The 17,326-nt window shown below is 48.6% G+C and overlaps 1 protein-coding gene and 1 non-coding gene across 3 annotated transcripts; both read right to left on the bottom strand.

Annotated features, from left to right (window-relative positions):
• Positions 1 to 1,084: 1,084 nt before the first annotated feature.
• gmcl1 (germ cell-less, spermatogenesis associated) lies at positions 1,085 to 17,205 on the bottom strand. 2 transcript variants are annotated; one of them, XR_003976419.1, is made up of 17 exons: positions 16,951 to 17,205; positions 16,581 to 16,792; positions 16,150 to 16,332; positions 15,587 to 15,710; positions 15,326 to 15,422; positions 15,127 to 15,224; positions 14,185 to 14,297; positions 14,036 to 14,101; positions 13,691 to 13,775; positions 13,504 to 13,594; positions 6,946 to 7,086; positions 6,614 to 6,683; positions 6,094 to 6,169; positions 5,625 to 5,770; positions 3,447 to 3,534; positions 2,340 to 2,713; positions 1,085 to 2,219 (listed from the first exon to the last, which is right to left on the bottom strand). XR_003976419.1 is itself a non-coding variant. In XM_030353533.1 (16 exons), the coding sequence occupies exons 3-16, from the start codon at positions 16,326 to 16,328 to the stop codon at positions 2,570 to 2,572; spliced, it is 1,518 nt and encodes a 505-aa protein (XP_030209393.1). In that variant the 5' UTR covers positions 16,329 to 16,332; positions 16,581 to 16,792; positions 16,951 to 17,205; the 3' UTR covers positions 1,085 to 2,569. The 2 variants fall into 2 exon arrangements, 1 of the variants encoding a protein (XP_030209393.1); XM_030353533.1 differs by having other exon boundaries at positions 1,085 to 2,713.
• LOC115543146 (5S ribosomal RNA) lies at positions 5,223 to 5,341 on the bottom strand. The gene has a single exon (XR_003976672.1). It is a non-coding gene; the product is annotated as a 5S ribosomal RNA (ribosomal RNA).
• Positions 17,206 to 17,326: the final 121 nt, after the last annotated feature.

Genomic DNA, 17,326 nt, shown 5'->3' with positions numbered 1-17,326 from the left:
ACACACACACACACACACACACACACACACACACACACACACACACACACACACACACACACACACACACACACACACACAAATTACATATTGAATAAGTGGAAGATATTAAACTTTCCTCTTTTTTTTATTTTATTTTACTAATTTATTTTACTCACGCATTGACTTGTTCAGCTATTTCCTGCCGAGCTCTCTATCTCACGCTCTCGCTGCCGCGGGAGCAGTTACCCATTTGTTAAAATGGGTAACTGCTCGGCATACGCGTTCATTAGAATTTCCAATTCCGTGTGGGAAAAGTAAGTGGATCTACGCTTTTGGTCCATGTTTGATCATGTTATCAGAGATCCATTGATGATGGCTCTTAATAGTCAACAGGCACGCCCTCAACCCAGAGTGAACATACTCAGAGTTGATTAACCCAACGCTGATCAACTGTTCTGAAACCGAAAACCCAGAGAAGCTTTTCAACCCTGAACTCTGAGTCAACCAACTCAGAGCGCAGGAGTATGTTAAACCAGCTACCTGAAACAGGCCTCTGGTGGCATGCCATGGGACCTTTAATACAAATAATGTCAGCTACCTAGCTAGCCCGCCTGCTCAACTCACCACAACCTGTATCTTCTCTTTGAAGCTGGCAGTCACAAACACTACAGTCCAGTTCATGGCCTGACTTTTAGTGTTTTTCACCCATTTGACACTCAAGTATTCCTCTCTAAAAAACCGCATCATGTCAGATAGGTAAACGATGATATTTATGGTAAACGATCAAGTTCAGTGGTAGCCGTAATCGACGACTGGACTTTCGCGCCGGCGGTAATTGTTTTCATGGTAACAACGAGCTCCAACAAAGACGCCGTGTAACACCTTAGGATTGTGGGTAGTGTATTGCTTTTTAATGACAACGAATAAACTATCTCTCCTAAAACTTTTCTTTAAATTGTGGCATATACCATAGTTCTTTACTCTGCTGTACAAATGGCTTTTAATCAAAACATTGACCCTAATATAATATACCCCCAATATCCAATATTTTGTTGTATAAGTGGATAAAATCATTGCCAGGAAATAAATGACTTAATAGCACTTGAGCTCTGGATGAAACAATCAGTTTAATAAGCTTATATGACGGTATATGTTCATTGTCAATATCAAAAGGTACAAAAACATACTAATGTAATAAGAAACTTAGTAAGCAGTAATATTAACAGTTCCCCAGAGTAACTGGTGAACGAATGCACAGGAACACAATCAGTGGCCTAATCTTGTTCCTATTGTCAGCATGAAACCCTACTTCATGTAGCAGAGCATGTGTCAGAACAACCCAACAAGAACACCAAATGCAAGTTCTAGTGTGAAGTAAGTAACGTGAAGCCTGGTGACAAACTACGAGGTCCCGTAGACGTATTAGTATATAGTGCATGAACGATCATGAATTTATTAACAGGGAAAGACAATAGATATCACACAATGATAAACAGTCTCTCAGGACCTTGAAAATGTAAATGTAAATCTTTTTGAAAACGACTGGAACATCTCTTCGTAAAGTGGTCAGACATCGGTGACAGAGCAACTTAAATAAAGTAATACAAAAAACATGTGTACAAAACAATGTGCTTCAAAATAAGAGTCCCCCACCGCTGACCACCAGGAGAATTCACCCGATACGTAACCACCCCAATGGGTACACATGCTTTGAAACAAAACGTGGAAGACAATAGTGAAAATCGCACCCTTACCACCCCCTCAAAAAAATATAAATAAGCTGCATCTGCCATTGCCCTCAACGCTTCAAACCCTCAAAACTTTGATCAGAGGTTCAGAAAACATGAACCAGGCCGTCATCGATTGGCTCTCAATGCTTTATTTGCAGGTCCAGTGTTGAAGGCCTCAGAGAGAGCTCTGCCCCGTGTGGTCATGTCTCAAACCATAGATTATGAAACTGAATAATTGGGTAGATGTTGGATCTTGAAGCAGCGTTGTATCAATGATGTTATATACAGCGTATATATGGAAGGCCCACGTCAGTAGATATGATGTCCAATAGGGGATGAAGAAAATAAAAAACAAAATGGTAATACTATGTCTGATAAGGGAGGGAAAAATAAGGAATAAGAACAGATAAACAAAAGCAGGAAATTAATGGGATATGCTGGAAAAGGATATATTAAAAGCACCACAGCTCAGTTGGCAGAGCCGATAATGGCAGATGTATATCTTATCTGTAGAAAAATTAAATAAAAGCAAAACATAAAAACAAATAGTATAAATATAATTTAAAAAAACAAGGACAATACAAGAAAGGCGTCTTGGATCAAAGTAAAAACTGTTGTAAACACCACCTGGATTGCACGTAGACATCTGAATGATGACGAGAACGCCCCGACCGCTCAGTCCCCCGGCGTCGGGGAACGTCAACGCTCAGAGATTGTCCAGAAAGACAGGGTGGTCCGATGAGTGGGCGGATTGAGGGCCAATGGGGGGGTAACAAGAGATTAACAAAAGTTGGAGGCTTCCCCGGGGACTGGTGGGTTGCTGGTGTTGCCCAGGGGGTTGGGGGCGGTCGCTGGGGTCAACATACGCTGCGCGTGCTGCCCTCCGGCTCCGTGGACGCGTCCGTCCGATGGTCCGACTGGGACGAGGTGTACAGGAAGTTACAGCACACGTACAGCGGGAAGGACAGCAGCCGGCTGTCCAGGTTCATCACCACGTACTCCTGAAGGAGGTGGAGGATGGTCAACCAGGCTTCACGTTGCTAGGGCCTTAAGCCATGTTTGCGCTGCTTTGCATACCTGCCTTAAAATCCACTTCCCCACCATCAAATATCTACAGTTAATATCTGAAATGTCCAGTCTTTCACACATGTTTTGAGATCCAATTTTCCAACTTTTGTTCTTAAATGGTTTCCTATTATATAGTATATTGTCCATATGAAGGCTGATCTGCAGAGTGGACCAGAATGTGACCTTGTGAGGTCAGGATGGTCTCCCAAGGCTAGGACTGACCTGGTCCCTAGAGTGAGGATAGGCTGACCTGGTCTTTCTCCAGAGCGAGACTAGCATCGACTTGGTCTTATACAGAGTGAGACCAGGACTGACCAGGTCATCTCCAGACTGAGACTAGCCCTGACAGGGTCTGTATACAGAGTGGGGCTAGGTCTCAGTTGGTCTTTCTCCAGAGTGACAATAGGACTGACCTGGCCTGAAACTAGGTCTCACTTGGTCTTTCTCCAGACTGAGACTAGCCCTGACAGGGTCTGTATACAGAGTGGGGCTAGGTCTCACTTGGTCTTTCTCCAGAGTGACAATAGGACTGACCTGGCCTGAAACTAGGTCTCACTTGGTCTTTCTCCAGAGTGACAATATGACTGACCTGGCCTGAAACTAGGTCTCACTTGGTCTTTCTCCAGAGTGACAATAGGACTGACCTGGCCTGAAACTAGGACTTACCTGGTCTTTCTCTAGAGTAAGGAGCTGGTGACCTGTTGACCGACTGCACACCAGCTTTCCGTTGCTGTCAAAGGAGGCCAGTCGTAACCTAGCAGGAGAAGAAGTGACAGTAGATGGATTCAGACACTAATGGTGTCCTCCTGAAATGTGTTTCCCCCTTACACCAGCAGTGTCCCGAACCCGACAGTAGCAGTGGCCCCCTGAAACTAGTGTCCCCCTCACACTAGCAGTGGCTCCCTGACACTAATGTCCCTCCTCACACTAGCAGTGGCTCCCTGACACTAGTGTCCCCCTCACACTAATGTCCCCCTCACACTAGCAGTGGCCCCCTGACACTAGTGTCCCCCTCACACTAGCAGTGCCCCCTGACACTAATGTCCCCCTCACACTAGCAGTGGGCCCCTGACACTAGTAATAATAATAATAATAATAATAATAATGGATTGAATTTATATAGTGTTTTTCTAGACACTCAAAGACGCTTTACAGTGAAGGGGGGACCTCACTAACCACCAACAGTGTGTAGCACCCACTTGGGTGATGCATGGCAGCCAATCTGCGCCAGAACGCTCACCACACACCAGCTTGAGGTTGAGAGTGAAGTAATTAATGAGTCAGCCAATTATACAGGGGGATGATTAGGGGGCCAGATTGAATGAGCCTGGTTGGGCCAGGACACCGGGGAAACCCCTACTCTTTGTGATAGTTGCCCTGGGATCTTTTATGACCTCAGTGAGTCAGGACTTAGGTTTTACTCCTCCTCCGAAGGACGGCGCCTTCCACAGCACAGTGTCCCCGTCACTAGAGATGGGATTTATGGCTCTTTAAAGGGATCCGGATCTTTAGGAGTCGTTCTTTTCAAAGAGCTGTTCAAAAGACTGGCTCATTAATTTATTTTTAAGAAGCTAGCCTAATGGTAACCCTTTTTATCTGAGAAATAATCACTAGGAGGAATGATAGGGTAAGATTTGGATCAGAATTATTCAGAATTAGACATCGGATATCTGAGTTCGATATATTTTAAATATTGATTATAATTTAATTTAACATGTGTGGACTAGATTTTAATGTCTGATCTGCATTCATTGTAAACATTCCACAAGGTGGTGCTATATCCCTCTGCTTTGACACTGAGATCTGAGATCACAGCTCTTTTCACTTGTTCATCATGTAACACCTTTTTAATTGTAGCACAATAAAAACTAAGCAGGCAATGAACAATGAACTTCCATGCAAAAATATAATTAACAAAAAATATATTAAAATAAAAAACCTTTTACAAAACAAGTTTCTTTCAAGTATAACACTGCAGAGGAATCCTGAACTGTCCTTTGTAACATTAGTGCAAATCTTAGTAAATAATATTTTTAGAAAGATGCTGCTGCGCTTTCTTTGGCTCATAGTTGCAGTACTGTGCCTCCGCCGTGGACGCAATCACGTGAAACAAACAAACGCGTGTTCCCGCTTCTGACTGACATGTGAAATTTGCATATCAACATACCACCACGAGTGCACTTTGCATGCTCTCCGTCTCAGTGGAGTAGGAGGTGGAGCTTGTGTGCGCATGCTGTGAACGTGAAAGAAAAGAAAAGAACTAAAAGGAAAAAGAACGGCTCACCACTGCGACTCGGACTGTTCCCATCGTTTATGTTAAAGAGCCGTTAAATAGATTTGGTTCGTTCGCGAACGTCACAACTCTACCCGTCACTGCGCTGGGGCATCGGGATTGATGTTAAGGCCAGAGGGAAGAGTGCCACCTATTGGCCACCACTCGACCACTTACAGCACCTGGTATTCCCAGGCGGTCTCCCATCCAAGTACTAACCAGGCCCGACCATGCTTAGCTTCCGAGATCAGACGAGATCGGGCGTGTCCATGGTGGTAAGGCCGTCACAAGTGTCCCCCTCACACAAGCAGTGGCCCCCTGACACTAGTGTCCCCCTCACACTAGCCCCCTGACACTAGTGTCCCCCTCACACTAGCAGTGGCCCCCTGACACTAGCAGTGTCCCCCTGACACTAGTGTCCCCCTCACACTAGCAGTGGCCCCCTGACACTAGTGGCCCCCTCACACTAGCAGTGGCCCCCTGACACTAGTGGTACACATCCCTAAACGACCCCCTGGTGCAGCTGTGTTTCATTTGAACAAGCTCTTCTTTTTTATCCACACGCGACCCACCTGTAGGCCAGATGTCTGCGAGGTTGCAGGCTGACGGCGCCCCCACATGGCTGACTCAGGGTGTTCCTCTTGAACACGATGAACCGGTTGGTGTAGGTCACCAGGAGGTCAAAACCAAAGTTGAAGCCCGTCCACCGCCAGCAGTACTGTTGAAAACGACTCATTAACATGATGGATGACAGGATCTAATAACTTTAAATAACCATGACACATCACAGAGGGATTTATCCGATAAATGTGAAATATCCATGACATATCACAGAGGTATGTACCCATTAAACATTAAGTAACCCCAACCTATCACAGAGGGATGCATCAACGTTAAATAACCACAACATATCACACAGTCGAGTATTCAATATCAACTTTAAAGAACCAAAACATGTCACAGAGGGATGTATCCTTCCTATAGTTGCATAAAAAATGATATCCATGTCGGAAGGAAACAAGGGAAGCGATTAAAACTCACATCTCCATCCTTTGCAAGTTTCCGCCCACACCTCATACTGCTCATCTCAAAGTCCTCTTTGTTGGCGTCTTGTGGACTACACCCAGTACATGCAAACACAGTGAGACTTTAAAATGACTGTATTCTTTGATACTACGGCGCAAACCTCAAAAACGACAAATGTATGCTCCTGTGAAATCAGTATTTTCGTAAACTTTGTTTTCATTTATTCTTTCTTGAAAATGTTTCATCGAAATATCTAAGAGCAGATTTTATCTATCTAATTTTTTCTTAGATTGACATTACCCCGTCATCAAAACACCCAATAAAAAGGAGCAATTTGAGCCTGTATTAACATCTCAACCTATGTTTTAAAAAGTTGGGGATTCGAGTAAAGATTCGGTCCAGGATACATCAATAGCACTATGTACCAAATACCTAACTTTTCATGCAGATTACCTTGGTTTAGAGGTTTTTTTTCCTTTAATAGAGCAGTGATATATAGAGACAGTCTTGAAGTCTCCATCTGCGGCTGACTTACCCGTTGTCGTTGTCGAACTCTGTGCGGAGCATCGCAAACCACTGGTTCTTATACATGGAGGACAGCCAGTCTGATGTGAAGGACGGGCCGAGGACGGACAGGTGGACAGGGGATGGAAAGAAGAGGACAGGATGGCCAGAGGATGGACAGAGGACGGACAGGGGTCATCTCAAAGTTTTCCCATCATGCTCAATAATCACCCATTGGCTCCTCAGACACAACAACCCAAATCCCCGGTTAAACTCCTGTGGGAGAGGATGCAGCATCTGGGTGAAGATAAAACAACCTTTCCTAACGCATCGTGTGACAGGTGAAACCGCAGCAGCACTCACCGGCAGGTAGTATGTTGTCTCGCTCCAGGATGCGTGCGGACGCCAGGTCGTTGATGATGTACTGCAGGCGGATGTGTTTGAAGACGGAGGGGAAGGCGGCCCCATCCTCCGTGTCCAGGAACGGCTCTCGCTCACACAGGTCTGGAGGAGACGGACGGAGGGAGGAGCTTCAGATTCGCGTCAGGGCCATTCTCACGGTAACATCGGATCCTCTAATTTTTTGAATTGCTCTACATGACAAGCATTGTTGAGAAATGCCAGCAACAAGTCTTGCATTTCCTTGCTTGTTTTAGGTGTTCAGAACAGGAATGACGATCGATCTATTACATTTTAAAATCACCCAAGTTCGAGCAACTGAACTCCTAAAGGACTGTATTATGTTAGGTTTTATACCATAGTCTTGGGGAATACTCGATTCTGATTGGCTGCAGGGTGTGCATTATCCCCTGATATGCGGACACCTGCTAAGTAATTCCAATCAAATTGTCTGTTCAGCCGTCAAAACGAGAGCTGGTAAATTGTGAAAAATGCATTAAACTGTAATCAGAAAATGCGGTTATACGCTTTAGACCCTATAGTATCTGTGGTATAAAGGCTGGGACGAATTTCAAATTAGAAAATATGTAAACTTTATGTTGAAAGTATAGACCGTCGCGATTCCCATTGAAGCAAATGGCGCGGTGATTCAGTCTTCAAAACTAGAGATGGTCAATTTTGAAAAATGAATTAAACTGTAATACGAAAACGGGGTTATATGCTATAGGCACTAGAGTATCTGTGGTATAAAGGCTGGGACTAATTACGAATTATAAATATGTACAATACATAACGTTAGCTCTCTGGCTCATAGCTGAGCAGACTAGAATACTTGCCGTTGCCAAGTCGTAGCTAAGATCCGTCCTATTTATTGGAGGAATACACAACGTTTCCGTTGTATAAGAACCTTACGGGAGGGTAATGAATGTTCCAGGCACTGGTCAAACCCTCAGGCGTTACCAGGAAACCAAAGTTATGGCTTGTGAAAAACTTTATATTTGGATTGTAAAAGCATGAAAATATAAATGAATGGTCTTAATTTATTTTCTTTGCAAGTGACCTTGGTCTAAGCAGAATAATGCCCTTCGAGGTGTCCATTATCAGGAATTAAAGTTCTCTGCGTCTCCCATTAATTCCTGATAATGGATACCTCGTCTGGCATTATCCCCTACATATAGTCAGGCACCTGTTCTGTGTTTAGATAGGACTATATTATATAAGGTCTTATAGAGTCAGACACCTGTTCTGTGTTTAGATAGGACTATATTATATAAGATCTTATAGAGTCAGACACCTGTTCTGTGTTTAGATAGGACTATATTATATAAGGTCTTATAGAGTCAGACACCTGTTCTGTGTTTAGATACGACTATATTATATAAGGTCTTATATAGTCAGACACCTGTTCTGTGTTTAGATACGACTATATTATATAAGGTCTTATATAGTCAGACACCTGTTCTGTGTTTAGATAGGACTATATTATATAAGATCTTATAGAGTCAGACACCTGTTCTGTGTTTAGATAGGACTATATTATATAAGGTCTTTGTGGGTGGACGTGCGACGTCTGGCCTGCAGGGGGAGTATGGGCAGGTTGGGCGAGCACCGGATTGGCTGGGGGGATTGGACCTGAGTGCCGGCAGGTGTCGGCACTCAGGCCAATCAGGGAGTGTTTGTACTTATGTGCCTGCTTTTGTCTTGTAGTGAGAGGGGAATCCAGGAAGGATTGGCAGCAGAAAGGAGCCGATCGCCAACGGAGATCGCGTTGAGCAGAATATAATTTACACTTTGTCCAATTGTCTTTGGTTGCACGTTTTGAAAGACAATAAAAGAACTTCCTGGTGGAAGAAGCCAAACCTGTGTCCAGCGCTCGTTGAAATTGTTACAGTGGAGCCCAACGTGGGGCGAGCGCACAGAAATGGACCAGTCCCCGTTGGGAAACGTGCTCGGGCACCTAGCCCAGATGGCGGAGAGACAAGGCCAGCTCCACCAGGCGCAGAACGAGGCGCTCACGGACCTGGCACAATCCTTGGCCGCCGATCGGGCCATGCTCCGGGAGCTCCTCGCCTCCGGCGGACACGGCGAAGGACCCCGGGGGGCGGGACCCGCTACACACATACACGTCCCGAAGATGGGGGAGGCAGACGACGCGGAAGCCTTCATCGAGACCTTCCAGGGGGTGGCCGAGGTCTCAGGGTGGCCCCGCCCGGAGTGGGCGCACCGTCTCCTGCCGCTCCTAACAGGAGAGGCGCAGCTTGCGGCCCAGCTTGTCTGCCGGCGGGGGCCCAGCGAGACTACGACGCCGTCACCAGGGCCATCCGAGACCGGCTGGGCCTCTACCCGGAGGAACATCGCCGGCGTTTCCGGGCGCTGGCCTTCCGTGAGGGCGACCGACCCTTCGCCTTCGCCCAGCAGCTGATGGACCAGGCAAGGAGGTGGCTGGTCCCAGACCAGAACACGGCAGAGGACGTGGTGGAGCAAGTGGCCCTGGAGAGGTTTGTGGAGGGGCTGCCGGCTAGGACCTCCGCCTGGGTCCGATACCACCGACCCGAGAGTCTCTCCGCCGCGGTCGTCCTGGCGGAGAGCCACCTGCAGCCACCACCAGCGGGCCAGCGACCACCGACACCGAGCCCACGTACCGGTGCGGCTGCCCAACGGCGGGACAGACCAACCCCGGCGCCGAGGGCGAGATGGGGGGGCGTTCCAGAGCGGGCACATGAGTCGCCTCCCACCCCCACTCCACAGACGGGCGCTCAGGCGGCAGGGGAGGGGTGCTGGCGGTGCGGGCGGCCTGGCCACTTCCGGCGGGAGTGCCCTATGATGGAGGTGGGTCAGGTCGTCCGCGTCACCGGTGGCCCGTCTCCTCCCCACGGTCCCGGCGAGGCGTACCGTATCCCGGTGAGGATACAGCGGGGTACGCACCAGGCGCTGTTGGACTCGGGCTGCATGCAGACCATGATCCACCAGCGCCTGGTGCGGTCCGAGGCGTTGATAGAGGCATCGAGCGTTTCGGTAAAATGTATACACGGGGATGTTCACACGTATCCCTTGGTCCCTATCGAAATTCGTTATGGGGGGAAAACGCATAGAGTCAAGGCGGCGGTTAGTCCGAGCCTCACGCACCCCCTGATTCTAGGGTTAGATTGGGCTGGGTTTCCAGGGGCGGTTAGCGAGACTACGGGGGTGCGGACACGACAGATAGGGACATGTAGGTCATGCGCTGTGTTCTGCGCCGATGCAAGGGCGTCCGACGCTGATCAGGAATCGGGGGAGGAGGCGGGAGGTTCTCAACCCAAGGTCCGAGCGCCGAGCTTCCCACCGGTGGACGATTTCCCCCTCGAGCAGTCTCGTGATGCTACTTTACGCCTTCGACCAAGTGATTGCTATTGATGGTTCGAGGGTACAGCCAGACGCAGTGCTGACTTACCCACACTTTGTGGTCGTTAGGGATAGGCTTTATCGGGTGGGTCGTGACACCGAGAGTGAGGAGATTTTTACCCAGTTGCTGGTACCCAGGAGTCGCCGGGAAATGATTTTCAAGGCGGCGCATTACAACCCAATGGCGGGCCATTTGGGGTACGAGAAGACACTAAACCGGATAATGGCTCGATTCTATTGGCCGGGGATTCGGGCGGAAGTGCGTAGGTGGTGCGCCTCCTGCCCCGAGTGCCAGCTGGTGATTCCCCCGCCATTCCCAGGGCTCCCTTGCGGCCCCTTCCTCTGGTGGAGGCCCCATTCGACCGCGTGGGCATGGACATTACTGGGCCATTAGAACGTTCCTCACAAGGGTATCGATTTGTGTTGGTCCTGATCGACTCCGCAACCCGATACCCGGAAGCAATTCCATTGCGCAACATCTCTGCGAAGAGTGTTGCGCAGGCGTTGTTTCATGTCATATCGCGGGTGGGAATCCCGAAAGAGATTCTCACTGACCAGGGCACCAATTTCATGTCACGCACAATGAAGGAAATTTACGGGTTGTTGAAGGTCAAGGCCATCCGCACGAGCGTCTATCACCCAGCCACTGACGGCTTGTGCGAGAGGTTTAACCGGACGTTAAAGTCCATGATCCGGAAGTTTGTACTGGAGGATGCTCGAAATTGGCATCAATGGCTAGACCCTCTGTTGTTTGCGGTGCGGGAAGTTCCTCAGGCTTCCACGGGGTTTTCCCCATTCGAGTTGCTCTATGGGCGCAGGCCCAGGGGCGTCCTGGACCTCATTAAAGAAACCTGGGAGGAGGGGTCCAGCGACAGTAAAAACGAAATCCAGTACGTCATGGACTTGCGTGCAAAGCTCCACTCACTCGGGGTAATGTCACGTGAGCATTTGCACCAAGCCCAGGAGAATCAGAAACGCCTGTACGACAGAGGGACTAGATTACGCGATCTTACAACCGGGGATAAGGTCCTCGTTCTGTTGCCCACCTCTAGCACCAAATTACTCGCGAAGTGGCAAGGGCCCTTTGTGGTCGAACGGTGGGTTGGGGACGTAGATTACGAGGTGGCGCGCACGGACAGGGGCGAAAGCAAGCAGGTCTACCACATCAACCTCCTAAAGAGGTGGAACGATGCGGTCCCTGTCGCGTTTGCGTCGACGTTACCGGAGAAGGAGGAGTTTGGGCCGGACGTCCCTAGCCTAGGCCCCACCCCCCCGGTCGGTCAGGGCGAGAGTCTCTTAGAGAGTCAGGCACGGGACGTTGCCGGTCTGCAACTCCGGTTCGCCGACGTGTTTTCGCCCCTGCCCGGTCGCACCCCTCTAATTACTCACAACATCGAGACGCAGCCAGGTTTAACGGTGCGGACACGCCCCTACAGGCTGCCCGTCCACAAACAAGATGTGGTGCGGCGCGAATTGGCAACCATGTTGGAGTTGGGCGTGGTCGAGGAGTCTCACAGCGACTGGTGCAGTCCCGTCGTGCTGGTGGGGAAGCCGGAAGGGTCTGTCCGGTTCTGTGTAGACTACCGTAGGGTGAATGCGGTGTCAAAGTTCGATGCCTACCCAATGCCTCGGATCGACGAGCTAGTGGACCGGCTTGGCATGGCCAAATATTATACGACCCTGGACTGCACGAAGGGCTACTGGCAGATTCCGTTGTCTCCAGCAGCCCGGGAAAAAACAGCCTTCTCCACTCCGCACGGTCTCTACCAGTTTAAGGTGCTTCCGTTCGGGTTGTTCGGGGCCCCGGCCACGTTTCAGCGGCTGATGGACCGGGTGTTACGGCCCCACGCCGCGTATGCTGCTGCCTACATTGATGACATCGTTATCTATAGCGGAACGTGGGAGCAGCATGTGCGGCAGGTGGCGGCCGTCCTTCAGTCGCTGAGACGGGCGGGGCTCACGGCCAACCCGAAGAAGTGCGTGATCGGGCGGAGGGAGATTCAATATCTGGGGTTCAACCTGGGGCGGGGGAAGGTCCGGCCGCAGGCCGGTAAGACTGCGGCGGTCGCGGCCTCCCCTCGGCCCAGGACCAAAAAGGAGGTGAGGCGGTTCCTGGGACTGGCGGGCTACTATCGGCAGTTCGTGCCGAACTTCTCCGACCTGGCCAGCCCCTTGACCGACCTCACCCGTAAGAGAGCCCCAGATACAGTCCAGTGGTCGGAGCCATGTCAGGTGTCGTTTGAGGCTATTAAAACAGCCCTCTGTGGAAAGTCGGTCCTGTGTGCTCCTAACTTTGATCTCCCTTTTTCCCTGGAGACGGACGCGTCGGATAGGGGGTTGGGCGCGGTCCTGACCCAGCAGGTGGAGGGGGTCGACCGCCCGGTGCTGTACCTGAGCCGGAAATTATCAGACCGGGAGGGTCGGTACAGCACGGTGGAAAAGTAGTGCCTCGCCATCCGGTGGGCGGTCGGCGCCCTCCGCTACTTCCTGCTGGGGCGCGCGTTCACCCTCTACTCCGACCATGCCCCCCTCCAGTGGCTCCACCGCATGAAGGACGTCAACGCGAGGATCACCCGGTGGCACCTCGCGTTGCAACCCTTTAATTTTCAGGTCGTGCACAGGCCTGGGGCGCAGATGGCCGTGGCGGACTTCCTCTCCTGCTCTGGGGGGGGGGGAGAGTGAGTTGGCGGCCGGATGTGACCCCGGCCTGTGTCGGGCGGTGGGGGTGTGTGGGGGGACGTGCGACGTCTGGCCTGCAGGGGGAGTATGGGGAGGTTGGGAGAGCACCGGATTGGCTGGGGGGATTGGACCTGAGTGCGGGCAGGTGTCGGCACTCAGGCCAATCAGGGAGTGTTTGTACTTATGTGCCTGCTTTTGTCTTGTAGTGAGAGGGGAATCCAGGAAGGATTGGCAGCAGAAAGGAACCGATCGCCAACGGAGATCGCGTTGAGCAGAATATAAGTTACACTTTGTCCAATTGTCTTTGGTTGCACATTTTGAAAGACAATAAAAGAACTTCCTGGTGGAAGAAGCCAAACCTGTGTCCAGCGCTCGTTGAACTCGTTACAGTCTTATAGAGTCAGACGCCTGTTCTGTGTTTAGATAGGACTATATTATATAAGGTCTTATAGAGTCAGACACCTGTTCTGCGTTTGCACAGCCAGGCGTCAGCGTCAGCCAGCAGCTGCTTGATGGGGCCTTCCCAGGATGGGTTCAGCTGCAGAAACATCCACTGTAGAAGGGATGAACCAATGAGAGAGGACTTAGCACACTCAGCTACCACCCCTGTAGATGAAACAAGATGCAGCAGAGGTGTTTCTGCCCGTACCTTCTTAAGAGCCGTGTAAACATCCATCTCCACCTGCATGACGGACAAGTCTGACGACCGGATGAGCTGCTCCATCATCTCCACCCTGCACAGGAAGGAGAAGGCCATCACATTAGGAACCAAATATTAAAAAAATGACGAAAGATTGACACGAAAACCGAGTAATGGGGAAGTATCAATGGATTGGGTATGGGTTAACCTATTGTGAGTGGTTTGCAAATTATTCTATGAACATCCTTACTGTAACAACAGCGAAATGTTGTCATTTCATTTTGTTCTTTCAAATATACTTTGGATAAAATCGTCTTTGAAATGCCCTAAATGTAATGCAAGTACTGAACATACCCAAGCTCTTTCATCAAGTCCACATTCTGGTGGGTCATCAGATTGTTGAGTAGCCACTCATGACACCTGTAGTCAACACACACACACACACATCATGAAGACAAACCCAAGGATAACAATATTAACACACATTAACCAGGACTCCGTACTTCTTAATGACTGAATCCAGGCCGTAGATGCTAGCCGATGCGTAGTAGCCACACACCGTCTTCACACTGATGTTCTCCTTCATGGTCTCTCCACACTGCTGGATCAGGCCGTCCTGTTTACGACACACACACACACACACACACACACACACACACACACACACACACACACACACACACACACACACACACACACACACACACACACACACACACACACACACACACACACACACACACACACACACGTTACGGAAATGTGAGTGGGACTGAGGTGATTGTTTACCATCACAACTGCGCAGCCAATGGAATAAGACAGAATGGAGTGTGAGAGCGACAACATTTCGGTGTATTTTAAATTTTGGGTATGGAATTCGCTTTTTGGGCCATTTTTGCAAAATTACTTGAAATTTATCATAACCCACTTACAGCCACTGAGTTAGAAGTACTGACAGGAAAATTAAATAAGTCAATCATCTGTGGAACGGGCAGGGCTCGAAAAACTCCAGCCAATGATTTCCAGAGTTTCCGAGTTGCATTGGACAGTAAGTACGTCAATCAAACGGTCGTACTGCACTCCCCCTCCCCCGCGCGCGACCCCTTCGTGCAGTACTTGTGACCCAGAGCTCGTGACCCAGAGCAAGCTCCTGTTTGTTGTTATCCTGCGGTAGCTACTGGAACTAGTTAATCCACATTTGGACCTAGCAGTAGAAGACAATTCTATTCGCCATGTTGTTTAACGAAAACATACGCTAGCCTGGCTCGCTCTCGCGCATCTGTGTTCGCGCTCGTGCATGATTGCTCGTCCAGGTACTTGGAATGGGTGGAGTCAGAGTCAGCGTTGAAGGAGAGGGGGTAGGACCATTTGAGTTGTGTATTTTCAAAATCTGCTGGTGTTTCGCAAATCCCATACCCAACCTTTAATGATAACTGATGACTAACCAGTTGGAGCATGCAAGCAGCAGCCAGGATGCTGACCACTCTGCTGGGCTTTATCAGCACATCGTCACGATACAAGGAGCCAAACACCACCTGCAGAGCTACACACATGCGCATGTGAACACACACACAGAGTTAGTCAGTGCTATTGTCAACCATGCATTTTGAAGCACGATCACTTTGATTTGAGACTCTATCTCACCTTCTGTGTCGATGTTCTGGTCAGGGATCTCCAGCTCTATCACCATCATATTGGACTCCCTCCAGGAGCCACTGAACATGCTGGAGAAATACCCCGACTGGAAGACAGAAAGAACCCTGAACATGCTAGAGAAACACCCTGACTAGAAGAGAAAGAACACATGAAAACCAGAGAAAACTATTCACTGTTTTTCTTTTTCAAGTGCTCAGAGTAGCTACCGGTTAGAAAATGCCTCTTTAAACACTTGTTGGTTGATTTTACCTGACACAGGTATACTTTGTGGAGGTTCCATGCCTGTCCAAGAGCACATATGCGTATGTCACTATTCTCCCCGTTCAGAAACAAGGTCTGGTAGATGTATTTGGATGTGCTCTTCAGTTTCTTCCTGAAAAATGATAAGATACAAACATTTGGTAATTTACATAAATTCTCCTAAATTATTAGGAATAAATACAACATATCAGGAGAAACACAATCTAACATAATATGGGCCGATTCTCTTTAAAAAAACATTACAATGAATATGTATTTTTTTGACTATGCACCAGCCACTAAATGTTCCCCGTTTCAGTAAAACCTTTAAAACATATATTATACCTATAATATTCTACTTGATGACTTCACTTATAGTTACATGAACTATTAGAAAAAGAATCACAATAATGACAAGCGGGATTGTTATAATCTGCTGCTCTCACATCAATTAAGTACAAAATAATAACAGCAAAGTAAACTGCCAATGTTGTTGTCCAATGGACGACAACTTTACCATCCAGACGCCCCACGTATGGATGGTAAAGAGAACTCCTCTATCCATGCGTTACCTCCGGGGTATATCTAACAAGGCATCCTCATCGTCCTGTTCACTGTCACAGCAGTCACAGTAGGCGTTTCGTTTCCTCTTGTGACACACACAGGTGAGCTTCCTGCTGCTGCTGACACCCTCCACCAACCCCTCTGCTCCGGGAGGGGACGACTGGAACCGGCTGCCAAGGTTTCCCATCACCCTTTCATAGCAGACTACCAGTTAGCCAGCAATGTCTAGACAGTGTATTATATCTGTATAACTGTGCATTGTCTTGTGTTACAAGAAGGCACCAGAAGACGTACCATAATCAATCAATCAATCATCAATTAGTAAACGACACACAAGTCTTAATGAAAATACTTTTGTTTTTTAATGAAATAAACAGATTAGAATTACAAAGTCACAAACGAAAAACAACAACAACCCATGATTAAATAAATGGCTTACCAAATGTACAGCAGGAGAGGGGTTTTGAAGGTCGGACTGTCTATCAGCGGGAGGTTCTCCCACGTCAACAAGTCTTGTCTACGTTTTGTGTCTCACTTCACGTAGTGTGTCCCCCTCCACGCTGTGTGCCTGGCTTCACTTTGTGTGTCTCGGAAGGAGGTCACAAGACGTCAAACAGGTCATGGGTTGTGTTGTTGTTGTCTAGCTCCCACCTGGTCGATTGGAAGCAAACGCAGGTCAGAACTCGCCCGTCTCTGACACCCCTCTGGTAGAGATTATCTGTTCCCTTTGATAACTTCAAATTTGAGACGACTCTCTTATGCCACGGTTCAAAATTCAAAACAACATTTGGATATTCAAGAGTGCTTACTGAGATGCAAACATCCAGCGGCTTAAGATCTCTGGGCGTGTTGGTTCTTCTACTTCTTCTACTACTGCTAGTTATGTGTCCTCTTTTCTACGCCTGGTTGTTTTTCACCTTCTTCTACCGCTAGTATTGTGTCTTCTCCTTCTGTTAGTTATTTGTGTTCTTCAACTGCTCGCGTTTATCTTCTTCTTCTCCTGTTGGTTAGGGTACTGTTAAGCAGCACGGTAGCGCCGCCGGTTGGCCAACCAGCTGCAACTGCATCTCCATTCAATTACATAAATAATACTGCCTTTTGTTTTCGTTTGACGTTAACGTTCTAACAGAGAATTTTCTAGAATTCTTGAGCGATATCTGTATATTCAGTTCAGACGTTGCTCTA

Source organism: Gadus morhua, chromosome 4 (assembly GCF_902167405.1).
Source record: "Gadus morhua chromosome 4, gadMor3.0, whole genome shotgun sequence".
In the NCBI taxonomy this organism is placed as follows: domain Eukaryota; kingdom Metazoa; phylum Chordata; class Actinopteri; order Gadiformes; family Gadidae; genus Gadus; species Gadus morhua.
The sequence above is the reverse complement of the archived record's forward strand: the minus strand, read 5'-3'. Positions and strand labels throughout refer to the sequence as shown.